Here is a 20,829-nt window from a genome sequence, read left to right on the forward strand (position 1 = left end):
CATACCAGCCCCTTTGTTCTCATCAGAACGATGGAGAGGGGTCCCATCCAGCCTCCCCTCATGTAGAAGGAAATGTCATTATCGTGGTAACGTTGAACATTTTTACAGAGTGGAGGGTGAAAACTCATAGCCCATGGCCCTGGGATTTTGGAGACTTTAAAGGGCACAGTAAAGGACAGAAATGGTATGGACCTAACAGAAGCAGAAGATATTGAGAAGAGGTGGCAAGAATACACAGAAGTATACAAAAAGATCTTCATGACCCAGATAACCAGATGGTGTGATCACTCACCTAGAGCCAGACATCCGGGAATGCAAAGTCAAGTGGGCCTTAGAAAGCATCACCATGAACAAAACTAGTGGAGGTGATGCAATTCCAGTTGACCTAAAAGATGATGCTGTTAAAGTGCTGCACTCAATATGCTAGCAAATTTGGAAAGCTCAGCAGTGGCCATAGGACTGGAAAAGGTCAGTTTTCATTCCAATCCCAAAGAAAGGCAATACCAAAGAATGTTCAAACTATTGCACAATTGCACTCATCTCACATGCTAGCAAAGTAATGCTCAAAATTCTCCAAGTCAGGCTTCAACAGTACGTGAATTGTGAACTTCTAGATGTGTAAACAGGATTTAGAAAAGGCAGAGCAACCAGAGATCAAATTGCCAACATCCACTGGATTATTGAAAAAGCAAGAGAGTTCCAGAAAAAGATCTACTTCTGCTTTATTGACTACGCCAAAGCGTTTGACTGTGTGGATCACAACAAACTGTGGAAAATTCTTCAAGAGATGGGAATACCAGACCACCTGACCTGCCTCCTGAGAAATCTGTATGCAGGTCAAGAAGCAACAGTTAGAACTGGACATGGAACAACAGACTGGTTCCAAATAGGAAAAGGAGGATGTCAAGGCTGTATATTGTCACCCTGCCTATTTGACTTATATGCAGAGTACATCATGAGAAACGCTGGGCTGGAAGAAGCACAAGCTGGAATCAAGATTTTGGGACAAATATCAATAACCTCAGATATGCAGATGACACCACCCTTATGGCAAAAAGTGAAGAAGAACTAAAGAGTCTCTTGATGAAAGTGAAAGAGGAGAGTGAAAAAGTTGGCTTAAAACTCAAGATTCAGAAAACTAAGATCATGGCATCTGGTCCCATCACTTCATGGCAAATAGATGGGGAAACAATGGAAATAGTGACAGACTTTATTTTTGGGGTTCCAAAATCACTGCAGATGGTGACTGCCACCATGAAATTAAAAGACGCTTGCTCCTTGGAAGAAAAGCTATGACCAGCCTAGACAGCCTATTAAAAAGCAGAGACATTACTTTGCCATCAAAGGTCCGTCTAGTCAAAGCTTCAGTTTTTCCAGTGGTCATGTATGGATGTGCAATTTGGACTATAAAGAAAGCTGAGCGCCGAAGAATTGAGGCTTTTGAACTGTGGTGTTGCAGAAGACTCTTGAGAGTCCCTTGGACTGTAAGGGGATCAAACCAGTCCATCCTAAAGGAAATCGGTCCTGAATATTCATTGGAAGGACTGATGCAAACTTCAATCCTTTGGCCACCTGATGCAAAGAACTAACTCACTGGAAAAGACCCAGATGCTGGGAAAGATTGAAAGGAGGAGGCGAAGGGAACGACAGAGGATGAGATGGTTGGATGGCATCACAAACTCAATGGACATGAGTTTGAGTAAACTCCAGGAGCTGGTGATGGACAGGGAAGCCTGGTGTGCTGCAGTCCATGGGGTCACAAAGAGTCAGACATGACTGACTGACTGAACTCAACTGAAAGGGTTGTCTATGTTTCAAAATGCAGATTTCCTATAATTACAGTGGTTAACATTACTATAGTCCTTATTACATGCCAGGCAGTGTTCTTAACACTTCTATACATTGAGACATTGAATCCTCACAATGCCTCTATTATTAAGATAACTGAGCTGAGGTGCCGAGAAGTTAACTAACTCCGAGGCCACAGAGCTTGTCAGTGCTGGACCGAGGCCACCGGCCCCAGATTCTGTCTCTTTACTGCCACACTAAATTGGTAGATTTCTTGATTTTTCTGCAAATGAGAACTGACAGCCCCTGGACCACAGTCCTGCATGGCAACAATCAGTTGCCCTCTTTAGACACGGGAATGTGAGCTCTGGTTCAATATCACCCCACCACATGGTCAGCCTCACCCAGTTCATTACCCACCTGGGCTCTGAGTTTGGGGCCCTGGTGCAGCACTTCAGAGTTTGCAAATATCTCATTGGCGCCTCAATAGCTGGGAACCACTAAAAGCATTCTTTACTCTCACTATTTTGCAGACCCAAAAACTGAGGCTGGGAAAGGGCGATAAAGCTGGGAGACGTGGGGCCTGGGGTGGGAGAGGGGATGTCTTCCACCCATCTGCCTTTGGGTGTTTGAACAGGGAGGCAAGTGGGGCTCCCTGCTCTGCAGCTCAGAGCCTGGCCCCCTACTCAACCCAGACGTGGACACACAGGTCAGTAGCTGCAGCCCTATGGCTCGTCTCCATTTCCCCATCCTTTCTGAAGCTGCCAGCTCAAAGACATGGGCTCATCCATGCTTTGATGTGGACAGCAATGGCAGACCCTTGTGATTAGTAGTAACAGTGATAATATTAAACATCTGTGTACCATTTCACATATTGTAAGCACTTTTCTATATATTACCTAACTCGAAACTCATAACAAGGCTATGAGGTAGATGCTGTTTGTCCCATTTTTCAGATGAGTGAATAGGTACTTAAGTGAAGTGACTTGCCTTGGGTCACATCCGTATATTAGGTGGCTAAAGCAGAGTTTGAACTCCAATCCTTCTACCTTCTTCCCGCTTATTTGTTTTGGCACTCCTCTTTCTTCTCCCATCCACTCATCTGCACATTTGTCCATCTATCCATTCATCCATCCATATAGCCATTCATTTATCATTCACCCACTCATGCACCATCCATTTCTCCTTCCATCTAGCTACACATCCGGCCGGCCAGCCATTAGCACTGTGTGCTAAGTGCTAGGAATTATACAGCTTTCATGACATGTGTTGGAGAAGGCAATGGCACCCCACTCCAGTACTCTTGCCTGGAAAATCTATCCCATGGACGGAGGAGCCTGGTAGGCTGCAGTCCATGGGATCTCGAAAAGTCGTACACGACTGAGCGACTTCACTTTCACTCTTCACTTTCATGCGTTGGAGAAGGAAAATGGCAACCCACTCCAGGGTTCTTGCCTAGAGAATCCCAGGGATGGCGGAGCCCGGTGGGCTGCCGTCTATGGGGTCGCACAGAGTCAGACACGACTGAAGTGACTTAGCAGCAGCAGCAGCATGACATCTTTCTCATATGCTCTTAATTCCATGCTTAACTGCTCTCCATCCCTCCTCTCACCCTAGAGCTGGGCGTGTTCACACACACACACACACGTGCACATGCATGCACGCACATGCACGCACACACACCCCTCTGATGAGTTGAGAGGAACAGGACAGACTGAGGATCTAGATGGTCCTTGGTTTGCCTCACGGAAATCAGCAAGTTCTGGTGGTGGAAGGGAAGGCAAAAGGCTGACCTACAAGATCAAGAGCAGACCCACTTTGTGTGTGGGCAGTGATGATATGCCTACAGTTCGGTTGGAAGCTGAGTGTGTACAAGGGCAGACAAGGCCTTGCAAGCTGGGCCACAGTGTTCATCAACCTCGTCAGCAGGCCCAGATCCCAAGGAGCCCTGCCTTTCTAGGTCAGTAAAGGTCACCCTTAGCTCTCTGCTTTGTGCCAGACTGGACATCCTCTCCAAATGGATGAGGATATACCCCCAAGTGTTTTCATAAGAACCTTTGAGATCATTAAATATAATCGGTCTCAGCTGCAGTTTTGATCGCTGGTGCATGCACACAATTCATCACAGCAAATTAGGTCCATCTTCAGAACTTCTGGCCCTGCAGCCTGGGGGTCTGTCGGCGAGGGGCTGGGCCATGTGGCTCTGGAAACCGTTTGCGGGGGATGATAAGCCGTACTTTCCAAGGAGGATCACCCTCAGAATAATCTGCCAGGATAGCTCTCCCTCTGCAGGGGTTAATCTTCTAGAAATTTTGAGGATGCAGGAAAGTTTTCCTGTTAGCCAAAATTCGGAAGAAAGAAGAAATGGATATGATCGTAGTTTGAAAATACTATTTATAAGACCTGAAAACACTGGGTTAGTTAAGGGACCTGAACATATATGTTCTGTATAATTAGTGACCGTGTGACCTAGATTTTCCAGAACAGTCCTGATTTCAAGTATTTTGTCCCAACTGTTGGCTATTTGTCCTGGTTTTGGGGCTTGTGAAACATGACGACTATCTATGGAGCTGAGTTTGCTCATCAAATTTTAAAGCTGTAAATGTCTGGGAAGATTTCAGAAAAAGATTACAAGGAAAAATTCTCTCCCACTCTTTTTCCCCCCAACATGGCAAAGTATGCCGTAGGTGCACCTCATGCTCGGCTCCCTGTCTCCCTCACTGAAGGAGCAGAGGAACACGTCCATCCAGCAGGGTTTGAAAACTGTCAGCACCCCAGTCCTTTGGACTTGGCGGTGACTGCAGGGGAAGCCTGTCTGCAGTGTGGCTCAGGGCATGAAGGTCTACAGGTCTCACGAGGTACTCCGTCCTGCGATCTGGCCCCGGGAGCCAGGCCACTGGTGGTAGCCATAGGCTCGGGCACTGCAGATGAACCCCTATGCACCACGGGGCTGGAAAAGGCCTTGGCCTTGCAGCCATGTTGGCCAGTGATGTGTCCCCTAGATGCTGCAGCTCCTGCTTGCCCAGCTGAGGCCCCTACAGGCTGCATCCCACTGCTATAGTCCGTGCAAGTTCCAGCCTCCAGCCCTAGAACCAAATAGGTGAGGGTTACAGCTCAGGATCGGCCGTGGCATCTTAGCTGTAGAATGCAAAATCTCTCCCTCCCAATCTGCCTGTTTACAAAGTAAGATCCCACTCATTTTCTGAAAAGATTGTGGTAGAATACACTTGAGGCTTCTCAGGTGGCGCTAGTGGTAAAGAACCTGCCTGCTAATGCACAAGGTAAGGTAAGGTAAGTCGCTCAGTGGTGTCTGACTCTTTGTGACCCCATGGACTGTAGCCTATCAGGCTCCTCCCTCCATGGGATTCTCCAGGCAAGAGTACTGGAGTGGGTTGCCATTTCCTTCTCCAGGGGATCTTCCCGACGCAGGGATCAAACCCCGGGTCGCCCACATTCCAGGCAGACGCTTTAACCTCTGAGCCACCAGGGAAGCCCCAGGAGACACAGGTTCAATCCCTGCGTAGGGAAGATCCCCTGGAGAAGGAAACGGCAAGCCACTCCAGTATTTTTGCCCAAACCCCATGGACAGAGGAGCCTGGTGGGCCACAGTCCATGGGGTTGCAAAGAGTTGGACACAACTGAGTGACTAACACACAACATAAAATACACTTACGTAAAATTTATCATTTTAACCACTTTTTTTTTTTTCCCAGCTGTGCTGGGTCTTTGTTGCTGTGGTTCATGGGGCTTCTGATGGCGGTGGCTTCTCTTGTTCTGGAGCACAGGCTCTAAAGCACAGGCTTCAGAGCTGGTGCATGGGCTTAGTGGCTCTGTGGCATGTGGATCTTCCCTGACCAGGTTTCGAACCTGTGTCCCCTCCTTCAGCAGGCAGATTCTTTACCACTAGACTACCAGGAAAGTCCTTAACCGGTTTTAGGTAGACGGTTCAGTGGCACTAAGAACCTTCACGTGGTTGTGAACTATCACCACCATCCACAAATCTTTTCCATCTCCCCAAACGGAAACCACGTCCCCGTGAGTGAGTGACTCCCCTCCCTCCTCCCGCAGCCCCTGGAAACCGCCATCCCCCTTCCTGTCTCTCGGAACCTCATAGAAGTGAGTCATACCGTCTTTGTCCTTCCGTGACCAGCTCGTTGCACTTAGCACAGTGTCTTCAAAGGATCCCCCGACTTCTAAGGGAAAAGTATAACATGCCCTGGGCGGGGCTGGGGACACGGGGAAGAGGAGCAGCCTTGCTTCTTCTCCTCTCCCTGACCCTGTCAGTGGAGGCTTCGCCTCACCACCATCTCTCACTGGCTGTTCTTACTGCATTTTTAGCAAACACAGGGTTGGAGCTGACACTGCCCAGCAGAGAAGGGGGAGACAGGGTCCCTGCCTGCAGCCCACGGCCTAGGGAGAGCCAGGGAAGCAGCCTGGTCATGGCAGGTTGAGGAAAGTGCTAGAGGGATACCTGTGCAGGTGCAGAGCTGAACCAAAACAGGGGTCTCTCCTCACGTGGGCAGGAAGGGCTTTCCCAGGGCACAGAAGTCAGAGGCAGAGGAGGCTAGGGAGACGGGAGGGAGCCTCGGGGCCGTGGAGTGGCTGCCAGGAGGGCTGAGCAGGGAAAGAGCTTGGCTTGCTTGGGGAGCTGGGAGGCTTCAAGGCCAGCAGGCGCCGGACCTTGTAGGACTGTCAGGCCTGGGGTCCAGGGCCTGGATTTCTTTTGGGTGTGGCTGGAACCCCCTGGGAGTTAGCAGAGATCTCACCTCCCTGCTCCCCGGAAGAGAGAATCTGGGACGTGCCTCCCACGGCTCTTTATTCTCTCAGCATCCCACTGCCACAAAGAGGGAGCCAGAGTGGAAAGCAGGGCCACTGGCAAGTGGGGCCTGGCAGGTGTGTCCCTGAAGTGGTGTGGGTCACGGCAGACTAGCTGCACTGTGTGTTAGTTGCTTCGGTCGTGTCTGACTCTGCGAGCCTCGTGGGCTGCAGCCCGCCGGAGTCCTCTGTCCATGGAATTCTCCAGGCAGGAATACTGGGGTGGGTTGCCATTCCCTTCTCCAGCGGATCTTCCCAACCCAGAGGCTGAAGCCGAGTCTCCGGCATTGCAGGCAGATTCTTTACCATCTGAGCCACCTATGTGAGGAGACAAAAAGCGAAAATAACAATAACCAACCCTGAGCCATTTTCAGCATGTTGTCAGTGTAATGTCTGTGTGTGTTGTGTGTGTGTTCACGCCAGCGTACCGGGATTGGGTGGTGTTCATGAATGTGTGTGTGACTGTGGCGTATCTGTGAGACTATATGTGTGTGGCTGTCCACGAGTGTGTATATATCTGTGGGCTTCCCTGGCCCTGCCTGCAGTGTGGGAGATGCAGGAGATGTGGGTTTGACCCCTGGGTCAGGAAGGTCCCCTGGAGGAGGACATGGAAACCCACTCCAGTATTCTTGCCTGGAGAATCGCATGGACAGAGGAGCCTGGTGGGCTATAGTCCATAGGGTCACAAAGAGTCAGAAACGACTGAAGTGACTTAGCATGCATGCACACACGTGTATATCTGTGTGCATTTCATTTGGGGGTACCTATGTGTGTGTTTGGAACCCAGTGGGGGGTCATGGAGAGATCTCCCACTTCCCCTCTCCCTGGATGTGTGACTGCAGGGCATCCGTAAGAGTGTGTGTTTGGGGGTGGGCAGAGAAGCCCCATCATAAGTTCATAAGTGCCCCCAAGGGCAGTCCGCTCATGATGCCCGGCCCTCTCCTTCCCCATGAGGCATGATGGGTGATGGCTGGGATGATTCTCAAGTTCTTTAGAAGAAAGGGAGGTATGAGGGGTATTATCTTCAAGACTCTTGAACAGGTGGTCATGGCAAACTGGTGCCGTTCTCTCAGAGTGCTTGAGGGAGGGGCTGCCTGGAAAGATGAACATTTTAGCACTTCAAAATGTGACCCTAGGGAAGGCAGGTTTCCCAGACTTGCTCCCACCTGGTATAGCTGGAAACCTTCAGGCTGTGCCCTTGGAAAGCGCCCATGTAGCAGCAGTACCCGGGACCTGGGGGACCATGCTGGCCTCAGCAGAGCTTCCTCTGCTGTCCTCCATCCTAATGATGGGCCACGTGCCACCTAATAGCACTGGCTGCCCTCCCCACTGCCCTGGGCATCAGGCACTCAGTGTACCGGGAGACACCTCAGGTGTCTTGAGGGCCTCTCAGAATGCCAGCGGCCTCAAGCTGGCAGCCCCGGGAGCCAGATGTGACCTGCAGACATGTTCTCATTGGCTGATCATGCTTTACACATTGAGATGCTTTGTATATATATTTGTAAAATATCTCCCATTTTTCAGTTTTTCCTGCAGAACCAGACGTGCTGGCCACACTGGGCCTGCATTCCCACAGGACCGCCATTGCCCGGAGCCCACGAGGGCTGCCTCTTTCCTGTGAGGCTTGGGTTCTTGGGAGGCCACAGTGCTCGCCGTGCCTTACTGCTTTGCACCTGGCCAGCTTGCTAGTGGACCTCACAGCGCCCTGAGCAGCAGGCCACGGTCCAGTCCGGGCATGGCTGTACACGGTCGGGGAGCCCTACGCACACAGCCCTGTCTCCCCAACATCAGCCTCTGTGTTTCAGTTTATTAACCTTTACTGTGAGTTTAGCAGTAGCAATGTTAGTCGCTCAGTCCTGTCTGACTCTTTGCAACCCCACAGACTGTAGCCCACCAGGCTCCTCTGCCCATGGGATTCTCCAGGCAAGAATACTGGATTGCCATTCCCTTTTCCAAAGGATCTTCCTGATCCAGGGATCGAACCCAGGTCTCCTGCATTATAGGCAGATTCTTTACCATCTGAGCTACAGGGAAGCTCTAACTGTGAGCTTGGGGCCCACTAATGGGCTGTTCCGTGTGTGGCGTGTGGTCTTCTTTGACCATCACTAAGACCAGCAGGCGTGCTCTCAGGGACAGGAGAGCGCCCTTCCCTCTCGTGGTCTTGGGAGCCCACTCCTCACACACCATTTTTTTTCCGTCTATTTTCTTTTCTTTCTTTGGCTGCCTTGGGTCTTAGTTGCTGCTCGTGGGCTCCTCGTTGTACCACACAGGCTCTCCAGTTTTGGTGCAGAGGCTCAGTAGTTGCGAGGCACAGGTTTAGGTGCCCCAAGGCATGTGGGATCTTACTTCCCCCACCAGAGATCGAACCCTCAACCCCGGCACTGCAAGGCGGATTCTTAACCACTGGGCCACCAGGGAAATCCCCCTGTGCCATTTTTAACGGAGCATCAGCACCGCTGCCTACATGTCTCCTCACACTCTGGTGGCCTGTGTGACCCGATTCCTGCCCTGCTCCAGCCGGGCGCAATCCCATCTTTCAGACACCTGACTCAGACTCTTTGGGGGCAGGGGGCCGTGCCTCATTCGTATTTGAGATGAACCCCAGGAGCTCGTTCCAAGCAGGCGCTTGGCTGTGTTTAGCGTGGACTTCCCGTTGACCAGTGTCAGGCCAGCGTAGTGTCCCCACCTGGGAGGGGCCCGAGTCCACACATGCAGGGAAATTGTGGCCACCCGGCGTATTATGGCTGAAACCCTTGGTTCTCGGCCCTTAATCCCAGAGTGTGCTGGGTACCCGGCCCCCGAGGGACCCCACCTCCCTTTCGAGAAACAGCAAGAGTGGCAGCCACATTAACTCTGGACTCCGGGGGTCAGGCTTGTCGCTGAGGAGAGGCGGATCGGTAAACGGCCCTGGAGAGATTTCACCTTCCTCTGCCCGTGACACGGCCATAAACCCTCGTTTTCCCTTGCACAGCCGCTTGGTAAAAGTCGAGTGGCTTGCCTGCGTTTCTGTGCTCAAAAACAGACCAGCTGGGCCCATTTGCATGCTGAAGTGCAGCTCCCAGGAGCCTGCGGGCCCTCTGGGCAGGTATTATTAGCTCCCTTGTTTTGTTGGGTGACTCTGAATGGGAGCCTGTTTACGGGCTGAGTTCCTAATAGAAGGCTTCAGTTCCCTCCTAATAATCTATTCTCCGGTGGGTTTTATTTCCAAAGCAGAGCCGTATAGAACCTGACCCCTTGGGAGTTCACTGGGCTTTTTTTTTTTCTTCTTCTTTTTCACAACAACATTTTCTCCCACATTTTCACTCAAAGGAAGATATTTTTCCCGCTCCTGGGACTGGTTGTTGGTCACACTCCCTACTTCGGGCTCTTGGGTCCTGGGTGCTGGAGAGAGAGGTTTAGAGCAGGTGCTCACTTGCCCACCTGAGGTCCTTAGAGCAGTGGAGATGATGAAAGAAAGGAGACATTCAGCTCCTTTGGGGATATGAGCAGCAAAGGTCAAGGGCTCTTTCTCACATACCCCCAGGTGACTTGAGGTCCCCAAAACTGCTCCTGTTCGGGGTTCTGCCAGAAAGTGGCAGACTCTGCCCCTCTCCCCGGAAAGCTAACCCCACTGTTCCCCGGAAGCTGGAATCCCCCTCCATGCCAGGAGATCTGGATGAATTGAGGCAGTCACAGGAGAGACAGACTTCCCAGCTAAACGGGTGCGGCGCTCACTTCCCACTGTTCCGGAGTGGCAGACGACAGCCCGTCTGGCTGTCTGGGAGGCAGGGCCAGGGAAGCCCCACACACGTCCCCACGCGTGGAGGGGCTGCCTGGGCCTTGTAGGACACCCCGGGCTTTGTCTTAGACTGGCGGGTCATCAGCTTCACTCTGGACCTTCCTGATGTTGAATGAGGTCCCTTCCACACCAGCGAACCTCTCCACGCCCTCCGTGCAGACGGGCAGCTGTCAGCCAGAAGGGTGGGCCGGGAGGGGGGGAAGTGGGGCGCAGACACGTCAGAGCTGGGGCCCCCAGAAGAGCGACTGCGTCACCGGGCAGGCATTTAGAGGGAACCTCGGCCATCACTCATTCCTAATTTTCATGACGTGCATTAGCTAAATTGTGTTCTGAGTATTCATTCAGCGCTGTTTATGGCGTGCTCTCGAGTGTGCTTACCGTTTGTCAGAAGTGCAAACTAGCGAACATACGAGCCTTTAAGACAGGCCATCTGTTCGTCTTAGACCCTTGGACGATTGTCAAACGCTTCTAAAAATAAGTGCTCACTAGCAGAGAGGGGCTGCCCAGGTGATGTGCAGCAGAGAGGGAGGCGGGCTGCCTGCCCCTGAACCCTCCCCAAAGGGAAAGATACTGTGCAGGTACCAGGGCCCAGGGGCCGGGGCGGGGGGGAAGCGGGAAGGGCCGAGGGAGATGAGAGCACGAAGGTCCTGCCAGAGGACCCTTCTGGCTGGAGGTGTGTGCAGCTCCCTGTTCCTTGACTCTCGCGTAACTCCACAGCTCAAATACCTTCGATGGCTCCCCATGGCCCAGATTTAAGGGCAAGCTGCCTCGTCTGGCATCAAGGAACCTCATCAATAAGGCCCCCGCCTTCCTTTCCAGGCTTGTCTCCATGGCACATGCCCTGTGCTTCTGCCAAGCTGAATTATTCATTGTTCCCCCAACATATGCTGCACTTTTCACATTTCGCAGGCAGACGAGGGCTCTGCTGAAGAGTGGGCTCTGCACACAGACTGCAAGGGTGCAGCCCCTGCACCGCCATTACCAGCTATGGGACCTCCATGCTGTGCCTCAGTCTTCTCATCTGTGAAATAGGGATAATGAGAGTACTTAGTCCCCGGGGTTGCTGCGAGGCTTACACGAGTTAATATAAATGAAGGGTTAAGAACGACACAGTGAGCTCGAGATAGCTGTGATTGTTGTCAGGATCCTTCACACCATCAGCCTTTGTCTGGGTGGTCCCATCTCCCTGGAAAGTGAGTACATGCCCACACACATGCACACACGCGTGCGTGCACAGCATTGCAAATCCTAACCTAAGCAATCCTCAAAAGGGCAGCTGGGAGGCCAGCTTTCTTGTTAAACTCCTCCCAATCAGAATTCAGCTCTCCATCCTTCAGCCATGAGCTGGTAGAAGGCCAGGATGCGCCTCACTCTCTCTCTCTGTCTCTGTCCACTGCACACTGCCAGGCTCCGTGTTTGCTAAATGAACCAATACCAGAACCTCCCTTAGCCTGAACAGGGCTGTATAGCATTAGCCGGAAGGATCTACCTTTTTCCTGGAAATGAATCTTCCCGTGGCTAAGGCAGGTTCTTGGACTTGATCCCCATTCCTGGAGTCTGCTTTTTGTAAAGCCAGCCTCGTGAGAGCTACTAGGTCGGAACCCACCAGGGTCTGGCCCGGCGGTGGGGAGAAAAGGGATGGACCACAGCCTCTTTCCCAACCAGAGGCAGGTGAGGTGGTCAAGGTGAGGCCAGCTGTGATCTGCAGGTGGGGCTGGGTGCGTGGGTGGGTGGATGTTCTCAGGGTGAGGAGCTGTGTCCCTGCACCCTTACATCTGCCTCGGGGTTGTGAGTCCAGTCCCCTGCCACACTGTGGAGCTGTGAGCTTCTCAAGGAAGAGGCTGGGGCTCCCCCAACTCGGTGAGTCCGGGGCCTCTGTGAACAACAGTTGGAAGGGGTGCGTGAATGACTGGAAGAGGACACGCCTCCTCCCTCCCTTCCAAAGTCTCCATGAGATTCCCCACCTCACCAGAAATCCCACTGTGTTCCCTGGCGGGAGGGGAAGCAGTGGCTTGTGGGTGCAGAGGTTGTAGCCAGGGGGCTTCAGGGAGGAGGCCATGAGGGGAGGCCCTTTATCAGACCCTGCTGCTCCAGGGATAGGACCATCCAGGGTGCTGCCTTCTCCGGAGTGGTCCTGAGATCTCACCAGCCCTCCTGGTACCATGGGGGTACTAGTGGGAGCAAACGGCCCCTTGCTCCCAGAGCATCATGAACACCGTCTGTGGGGTGTGTGGAGCGTGTCCTCTTGACCAGTCTGCAATAACTACACTCACACTACCTCCTGAGGCCTCAGGGCATCTTAGGACGTGGGCTCAGTTATTGCTGCTCCCTCCACCCCAAGTCCCCCAGAGGTCAACGTCACGTGGCTAGTAAGTGGCAGAACCAGGATTCAAACCCAGGAGTCAGCCTCTCTCAGCCCATAAGGGCTCGCCGCCTGCCTTGCGATCCCCCGAGCAGGGGCTAGCATGAATGGGGCACGTGCAAAGGACCAGGCGAGGTGCCAGGACTTTAGAGATGCTTTGTCATCAGCATGGTGGGAGCACAGGAGGGGCAGCCCATAATGACCAGCAGTGCAGAGAAATCCTCTCCAGCCCACACCCGTGCATCTCAGGGGGTGCAGAGCAGTCTCTCATTGCCTCGCAGGCAGTGTTTTCCATGCCACCAGGCACCCAGCATGTTTAAGCATCACTAGTCTTTTCTACTTGACTCTGTGATGGGTGGGCACCAAAGGGACACCAAGCAGGGTCCCAGACCAAGGGACAGAAAACAGAACCACGACCTGGAGAAGAAATCCCGACCAGGGAGGGACACACCAGCGAGTGTGTGTCTGCGTGTGCTTATGTGTGTGTGTGTACATGGTTCGTATGCATGTCTATTGTGGGGCCTGGAGGTGTGTTGAGCCAGGGATGCCTCCTGGGACAATGAAGCCAGAACAGGACCCCCACCACAGCCTCCACCTGGCATGTGCCAGTGAGTGCCTGCGCTTTGGGGAGAATGGTCCAGCCACAGACTCCATGATTCTGCTGCCCCTCACTACCCGGCATACCCTGCTTGGGCCCTGGATCCGGGTTATTTTACTTCCGGCTTCCTAGTGACAAGGCGGCTCTCACCTAGCAGGGTATTTAGTAAAAAGGTTTGTTGAAGGAATGAATGACTATGTAAATGAATGTGAGGGTGTGACCGAGGGATCCTCCGCGGCGCAGTCCTCTGGGGATGACTTCCACAGACACAGGGTTCACCAGGACCCCAGTGGGGCCCGACCTCTCGCGCCTCACTCGCTTCTATCCCAGGGAGCTGACAGCTCGGCGCAGCAGGCAGAGGCGGCCGGCACCGGCCCTTCCAGGAACCTCCGCCACCAGAGCCGCACGGGCTCTGCCGAGCGGATGGATCTCCGCCGCAAACCAAGGCCACCCACCCCCTCCCGTTCTCCTGTTTTATTTTTCTCACCTGCTCCTCGGCCCACACCTGCGTCTCCCTGGCAGGCACCGAGGCCCGTGTGGATGCCAGACCCCCCCTGTCTCTAGGCACCTTCCCCGTCCTTGCCGGCTGCCACCCCCGCCCTCGCCCCGGCCTTTATGAGGCCGGGAAAGTGTTCTTCTGCGGGGTCGGTAGCATCTTTAAAAAACGATTTTCTTGCTTCTCGGAAGGGGCTAAATATAGCACAGGCATAAACAGAGAAATAGACATTAAGCCAAAATGCCCTTGTGAGAACCATGCCGGGTGCAAGGAACTCTTTAAGAAGACTTGATGAAGCTCCCCCATCCCTGGAACCGACCGCAGCTCCAAGCCGTGGGGGGAAGCAGCCCAGCTTTTTAGGGTTATTGAACTGTGCCGTCGGCGGAGCTGCTCAGCGCACAGGTGCGTTAGTGGTTGGTGAGTCCTGGGGACGGTCCCTGCCACCCCTCCGCCCTTCCCGAGGAGGAGCTGGTGCCGGCTTGTCCTGGCCTGTGCGCTTCTCGGCACCCCCACCCCGGTACTTACTGGGCGGCCTTGACCCGGCTCCATCAGAGCTATCATACTGCACCCAAGTCTGGGTGTCCCTTGGCACATCCCCGCTTCCGCAGTCAGGATTGCGGGCTGAGCCGAGCTGGAGTCACCCGCTCCTTCCCCTATGCCCCTCTCAGGGCAGAGCCTCCAGCAGGTGCTTCACAGCTCAGTGCTGAATGAATTCTGGTGCCTGGCCCCATCCCTGCATCGGGTTTCAACACTTCCATCTGCTGTGACATCCCGGGCTTTTTGTTCCTGGAGAACTTCAGGAATGGAAGTTTCACCCACACTGGCTACGACCCTCTGAGGAAGTTCTCCCTTGAGTCTAACCGAAAAACCACCAGCTCCTGCTCCTTAAGAGAGAAGGCTGCTGCTGTTTTCGCCTGAGAAGTGGCATTTGCTCCTGAACTGTCCTCATCAGCGGTCCTAGGTGTAGGTTCCCACCTCCAGGATTTCTGTACCTGGCTGAGCTGCTGTGGACCACGTGGGTCACACCGGCCCTGCTCTTGGCATCTTGGCAAGAGGCCGCTTCATTATCCAGAGAGCCCCGAACACTGCCTTTTCCCATGTTGCTGCTGGGTAGCCCTGAGGAGTCTGTGAAGATCAGGCATCATCTGGTTTTCTGCTGCTTATGAAACAGAGTCCACGTTCAAGGGCATCCAGGGCTCCCGGCAGTCCTTTCTGTGACCTCTGTGCCGGGATCACCCCACTGGTGCCTGCACTGGTCGGGCTTATTCCAGCCTCCATACCTTCCTCTATGCTGTGCCCCTCACCCCCCCACCCCCCCACCCCCCCCCACCCCCCGTTTGGACTGTCCTCTCCCCTTTCCATACATCCTCCCTGTACACAGATTCATTTATTTATCCTTACACTGATGCAAAACTATTTACTCAGTGTCTACTTGGTACCAGACCCTCAGAACCAAAATTTGAGAACAAAGTCGGAGCTATACATGTATACCTTCTTAATGCCCCCCTCCCCCCACAACCCCTTGCAAATCAAGAAGGACCTGACTGCACCCAGGTAGCCCAGGCAACAGGGCACTGTTAACTGACTGGCTGTTGGCAGGGTGGGAGAGTGAAACCACCACGTTGTTCATTCCTGGAAGCTGCACCTTTGACACCGCTCCTGGGACAAACTTGGTGGGACTGAGAGATGAGGTGATGCACCCCCCCCCCCACCGTCTGCCGCTCAGCAGAGGCAGCCAGCCTGGCACTCGGGAGGCAGTTGCACGTGTGGGAGGTGGGCTGGAAGTGCCTTGAGTGGCTCCTGGGAGGGGATGCAGAGGACTTCAAGAGGAGCGTGGCTGGGAGGAGAAAGGAGGTAGGAACTGAGTGAGCAAAGGCCCAGGAACTGGGAGGACGGTTTGATGTAGGGTGGGCTCGGCTCCCCGCAGGACCGGCTGGCTGTCCCTGCGCAAGTGCAAGGAGAGGTGCCTCGGCTGGAGGGTGGGCGTTCCCATGGAAACCGCCGCATCCCATCTGTGGCCTCAGACAACCTGCCTTGCGCCTCTGGGTCCCTGACACCCCTGCCGAGGTGCCAGGCCAGGATGGCAGAGTTGGCGTTCGTGTCTGGAGAGGAGTTTGGATGATCCACAGACTGGGTGCCCATGGGGATGTAAGGTGCTGTGGGAACCCTGCCGTCTCGCTCAAGCCCCTGGCTCTCTTGGATTCCATTTGCCACCCTCTCCCGCTTCCTGGCTGGGTGTATTTTAGCCTGTCTGAGCTTCAGTATCCTTTTTACCATGTCCTACCTTGTAAGCCTGCGGTGGGGACTGAAAGAAGTGTGCCTGCGACCACACAGAGCACCCGTGCTGGTCAGACTCCGGCCATGTGGCCTGTGCCCCGGAGCACAGGGAAGGAGGCAGCAGGGCTTGGTAGCTCCGAGCTGCTGGAGTCAGCAAGCATCTGCCGTGTGTGGTTGGGGCGCTACCTCTCCCGGCCCGGGTGCTGCCTCTCCCGGGCCGTGCGCTTGCCGGAGGAGCTGGCGACATCACCAAGGAGAGAGCAGCCGTGCCCGCCGTGGGCAGCGGCTGCCGCAGGGGCCCTGGGCTGGGGAGCGGGCGTGGCCCCAGGCCTCCGCGCGGAGCTGCGGGCATCCTGTGGTCGCCCTCGCAGTCCAGTCCAGGAGCCCAGGAGAGAGATGCAGAGCCGCGCCTGACCCCTGGTGGTCATCGGCAGAACTGCAGGAGCGGCCCCCAACCCTGGAGGAGTCGCTGCGCTGGAGGGGCCCCCAGGTCTGCGGAGGCAGTCCATCCTTGGGGAGCTGCTTCTGTACGGGGGGGGGGGGTCCTGTGCTGCTCCCCACCGCGGGGCTGCTCTGGCCTGGGTGGATTCCGCTTCCTTTCTCCAGGTGTCATGAGATTGAATACCACCTGAGGCGTTGATGAGATTGGTCAGGATTTGAAATACAGACCACTGGAAAAGAAATAAAAAGATAGGCTCTTAAGAAGCCAAACGCCAACCCTAGCCCCAGGCCACTGGCTGCTGGGAAACACCTACACTGCCTTTCTGCTCTGGCTGGCATGAGGGAAGAGCTGACGCGGGCTATGGAGAGATGGAAGAGTTTAGCAGACGGTTCCACTCAGGCTCTCTATTCCCAGGCGGATTCGGACAAACTGTACACAAGGTCCTTCTGGCCAGAGCACTGTCATATGACGGCACAGGCAGGCTCCCTACCCCGGCCCCTCCCGGGGGTTACCTGGCCCCTGCCTCAGCCATAGGCACTGCGGCCGCCCACCGTCTGAGCACAGCGGCGCCGCTCTGGCGCTTCTTGGCTGGAGAGCTGCATGGCGCACAAGCGGTATCCCTCCACCAGGCCCCGAACATTTCCCCGGAAGGAGGAAGGACCGTGGAGGGGATCTGGGGGAAGCCTGCAAGCGATCGGATATAATTTCCTCCTGATCACTAGAGCAAAGGGGGATGGAGAGGTGAACAGGGATGTTTTCAGCTCTCGCTGCCTGCGCAGCCTTTCCCCTCTCCCTCCGGATAGCCAGTCCCCTTGGTAAGACCTGAATGGTCTAAAAACAAAAATTCTCAGGGAGCCCAGGTTGGCAGCAACAGGAACCCATCCCCAAGCCCCGAATCAACTTGGCGTCTTGGCAGCTGCGTCGCCAGAGCACTTTTTCGTTCTTGCATTTTGTTTTGTCATAATCGAGATGCTTTTCTGTGGCTCTCGGCTTAAATGCACCGAGTGGGAGGGGACGGGCATGCTCTCCATTCTTCTGCCTTCATGCGTGTCTCCTTTCTTCGCCTTTGCAGAACCACACGATGAGCCAGCATGCACAGTGAGGGACCGCTCGACAGGACTCCTCTCCGCAGAAGGCTTGCCGGAGACGCCGTGGGGAGGGCCATTTGAACATTACATCCAATCAAAGTGTCATTTGCAACCCAGATGTAAAACTCTAATGATTTGGCCATGAGGCGCTGCTATTATAAGCAGCTGGAAATGAATATTAATGGCAGAGATTAAAAGTATTCCATGCTCAGTATTTTTTATTGTCCTGCTACAGCTAGTGTGCTTTTCGAGTTTCTGCTGCAGACTACATTTCTAGAGTTAGAGAAACCCGCTTTTGGAAGCGATTGTCCTTTGTTCCTTCATGTATTATATTGATAGTTTTTTTAAAAAAAGGATTAGTGTGATTTTTTTTTCTTCGCTTCTTATTTTTCTTTCTTGTTTTTCTTTCCCCCCCCTTTGGTTAACTACTTTTTAATTGCAATTCTAGGTAATTGTGCATCGTGATGTGATTGCTTGGCTATTGTCTGAATATTTCCTTTTAATTTTTTAATTAAAGACTAATGCTTTGATTGGATTTGCCAGTTCACCGGATAGTGATTAAAACTATGTAATGAATATAATCGGTTTCAGTGCAACTGGATGGTCTGCTTTTAAATGTGACTTAATCTGACTGCAGTAACTAGTACAGTTCAATAAAGGGAATCCATGCGATTAGCATCCGCCTGCCTGGTTCTCTCCTCCCCAGTCCAGGGCTGCGTGGGGGCTGTCGTCACCTACAGGGTATGTCCCTGTGTGAGTTCTTGTGGATCAGACATGCTCGTGGGGTGTGCTTGGACTAAGGCATGTCCAAGTCTTTGCAACCCCATGAGCTGTAGCCCATCATGGCTCCACTGCCCATGGGGTTTCCCAGGCAAGAATACTGGAGTGAGTTGCCATTTCCTTCTCCAGGGGATCTTCCCGACCTAGAGATAGAACCCAACCTGCACACATTTAGACCCAGCTCCTCTTGAGAAGGAAGAAGCATAGCCACCTAATGCACACAGACCAGATGAGCTAGTAGGGAACACTGAAGTCAGAGCAGGAAACACCTTTGAATACCCTGGTCATCTCATTTATGGGTGGAGAAACTGAGGCCCAAGGATAAGTGAGTGGCTAAGCTGAGTATATTAGTAGGGTGGCTCATGTTCATCGCTACCACTTGGGTCTGGCTTTCCTCAATGCTGGATGAAGCTGGTTACATGATTAATCCTTACCTAGCCAGGACTCCAGGCAAGCTCCAGGTAGGAGCAGCAGTTTTCCAATCACAGAGATATGTGGGATGTGGAAGGTGCTACCAGTGGCTGCAGCCAGAACTCTACTGGGGCAAGTGAAGTGCCTAGGATACAAAAATCTCAGGGAGGCCTACTCTCAGGGGCCCAGACAATGGGTGTCTCCTGACACTTTGCACCCTTAGGTGACTTGCTTGCCTCACTTCCTCTTGGTCTTGCTGGCACCCTAGGGCTCGCAGCAGCCTTAGCTTCCCACAAGCCTGTCCTCCCATGCCTCCATCATGCTGGTGCTCAGCCAACTTGTCAATCAGAGCCAGGGCTTCGGAACCTGCATGGGGAAGCCCTTCCTTGTTAACTTTTCACAAGGGGCAGGAAAACTGTTATTACCCTCTGCAGAGCAGAAATGAAACAGGCGGACAGATTGCACCTAATTATAATGGAATACTAAGTCGTGGCATGGAATTTGGAGCCACTATACCCAGCATCTTCTGACTCCCATATTGAGGGGCTTCTGTAAGAGTTCTGCTTGCTGTCACACATGTAACTTCTGACATGGGTGGAGCTGTTAGTTTTTCTAGAGGTATTGTATGCCTGAGAATCTCAGATTGATCAGGCTTCTGCCAGTATTGGACAGAATCGAGCAGCTGCTTTTTTATTCCAGAGCTTCTACTTCCTGGAAGCCAAACATGGTGAACTCTAGCTTTTAGTCATCTGGAAACTTGATCATTTTAGGGGGAGACCTCAGGGTAGGCATCGGTATTACCCAAAGTGTGGCTGGCCGCAGCCTGGGTCTGGGGTAGGCTTCCCGGAGTCCCTAGCCAAACCTGCCTTTTGGACAATGATGAGACTGTGGGCAGGATCAGCGTGTCCTTGGGGCTTGCCAGATCACTGTCTCTGGGCCCTCCCAAGTCTGGATTTATCCCGAACCCCATGGAACCCAGGTGAGTCTTCAGTAAGTACCAATGGAAGATTTGATTTGACGGTTGGTGGCGTAGGGCTAAATTAGTCACTGCCCCCATTAAAACTACAGCGGGGGGTTTAAGAGCTTTTCACGCCGTGTGGGAATCAGCAGCGAAGCCAGAGGATGCCTTGGGTAAGGAGAGAGGCAGCCTAGGGGACCGCGAGGTAATGAGGTTTATGGCGATGACAAGGCAGCCAGGGAACCCCACCGACTCCCCCCTCACCCTGGCCCCATTGTTCTCAGGTTGGCTCTGCCCCCGCTGCTTCGGCTGAGAGAACCCCTCGTGACTTTGTGCGGGGCGGGGGCTGGTAGGGGGAATGGGGCGGCCCTTGCTGGGACTGGTATTTGTCACCATCGGGCAGTGTGGGGTGGGGGTAGTGCAAGGCTCTAAACATTTGCTTTGGCCCCACCCTCCCCTACTTTCTTTTAGTCAAATGATTTAAAGCTAGGATGAGCCACCTTACATACGTCTCAGCTCTGCGGGATCTGGGAGAGTCATTGGGAGGCTCATAGGAAAGGGTGCTACAGGAAAGAAGGGCTGAGCACAGAGAATGACCCGGAAGTGGCATGGTTACTGTTAGGAGGACAATGAAGCCGGACACAAGGTGCTAGGGGTAAAGGGATGATGAGTGATGTGATGCTTGCCCTCGAGAAGCTCACACTGGAGGGACCCCTTCAGCAGAGGCAGCCGCGAGCAGTTTGGGTGCTGGAGTAGGGCATGACAGTGGAGAACAGGTGAGGTGACTGGAGTTCTGACTTCACTGGTGCTGGCTTTGCATGTGCAGATCATCAGTCTAGTGGCACTCTGAGCTGGATAAATTTAGCGCAGGCTGAGAAATGGACCAGGACCCTGGGACACCGATCCCTGCTATTGGGTACCTGCCTAGAGCTTCTGGAAGCAGGTGGATAAGGGCTTTGGTCTCAGTGGAGAAGCCACCATAGGAAGAATCTTCTCAAGTTGCCCCAGTCATAGAGTGTTCCTTCTAAACTCACAG

The 20,829-nt window shown here is 53.6% G+C and overlaps 1 protein-coding gene across 1 annotated transcript in view; it reads left to right on the top strand.

Moving 5' to 3' along the window:
- Positions 1–18,322, top strand: part of ZNF423 (zinc finger protein 423) — a 343,420-nt gene extending 325,098 nt beyond the window's left edge. The window contains exon 8 of the mRNA XM_018061954.1: positions 17,629–18,322. Coding sequence (XP_017917443.1) covers positions 17,629–17,658 — 30 coding nt within the window. The 3' untranslated portion in view covers positions 17,659–18,322. The remainder of the gene's footprint in view (positions 1–17,628) is intronic.

This window comes from Capra hircus, chromosome 18 (assembly GCF_001704415.2).
Source record: "Capra hircus breed San Clemente chromosome 18, ASM170441v1, whole genome shotgun sequence".
In the NCBI taxonomy this organism is placed as follows: domain Eukaryota; kingdom Metazoa; phylum Chordata; class Mammalia; order Artiodactyla; family Bovidae; genus Capra; species Capra hircus.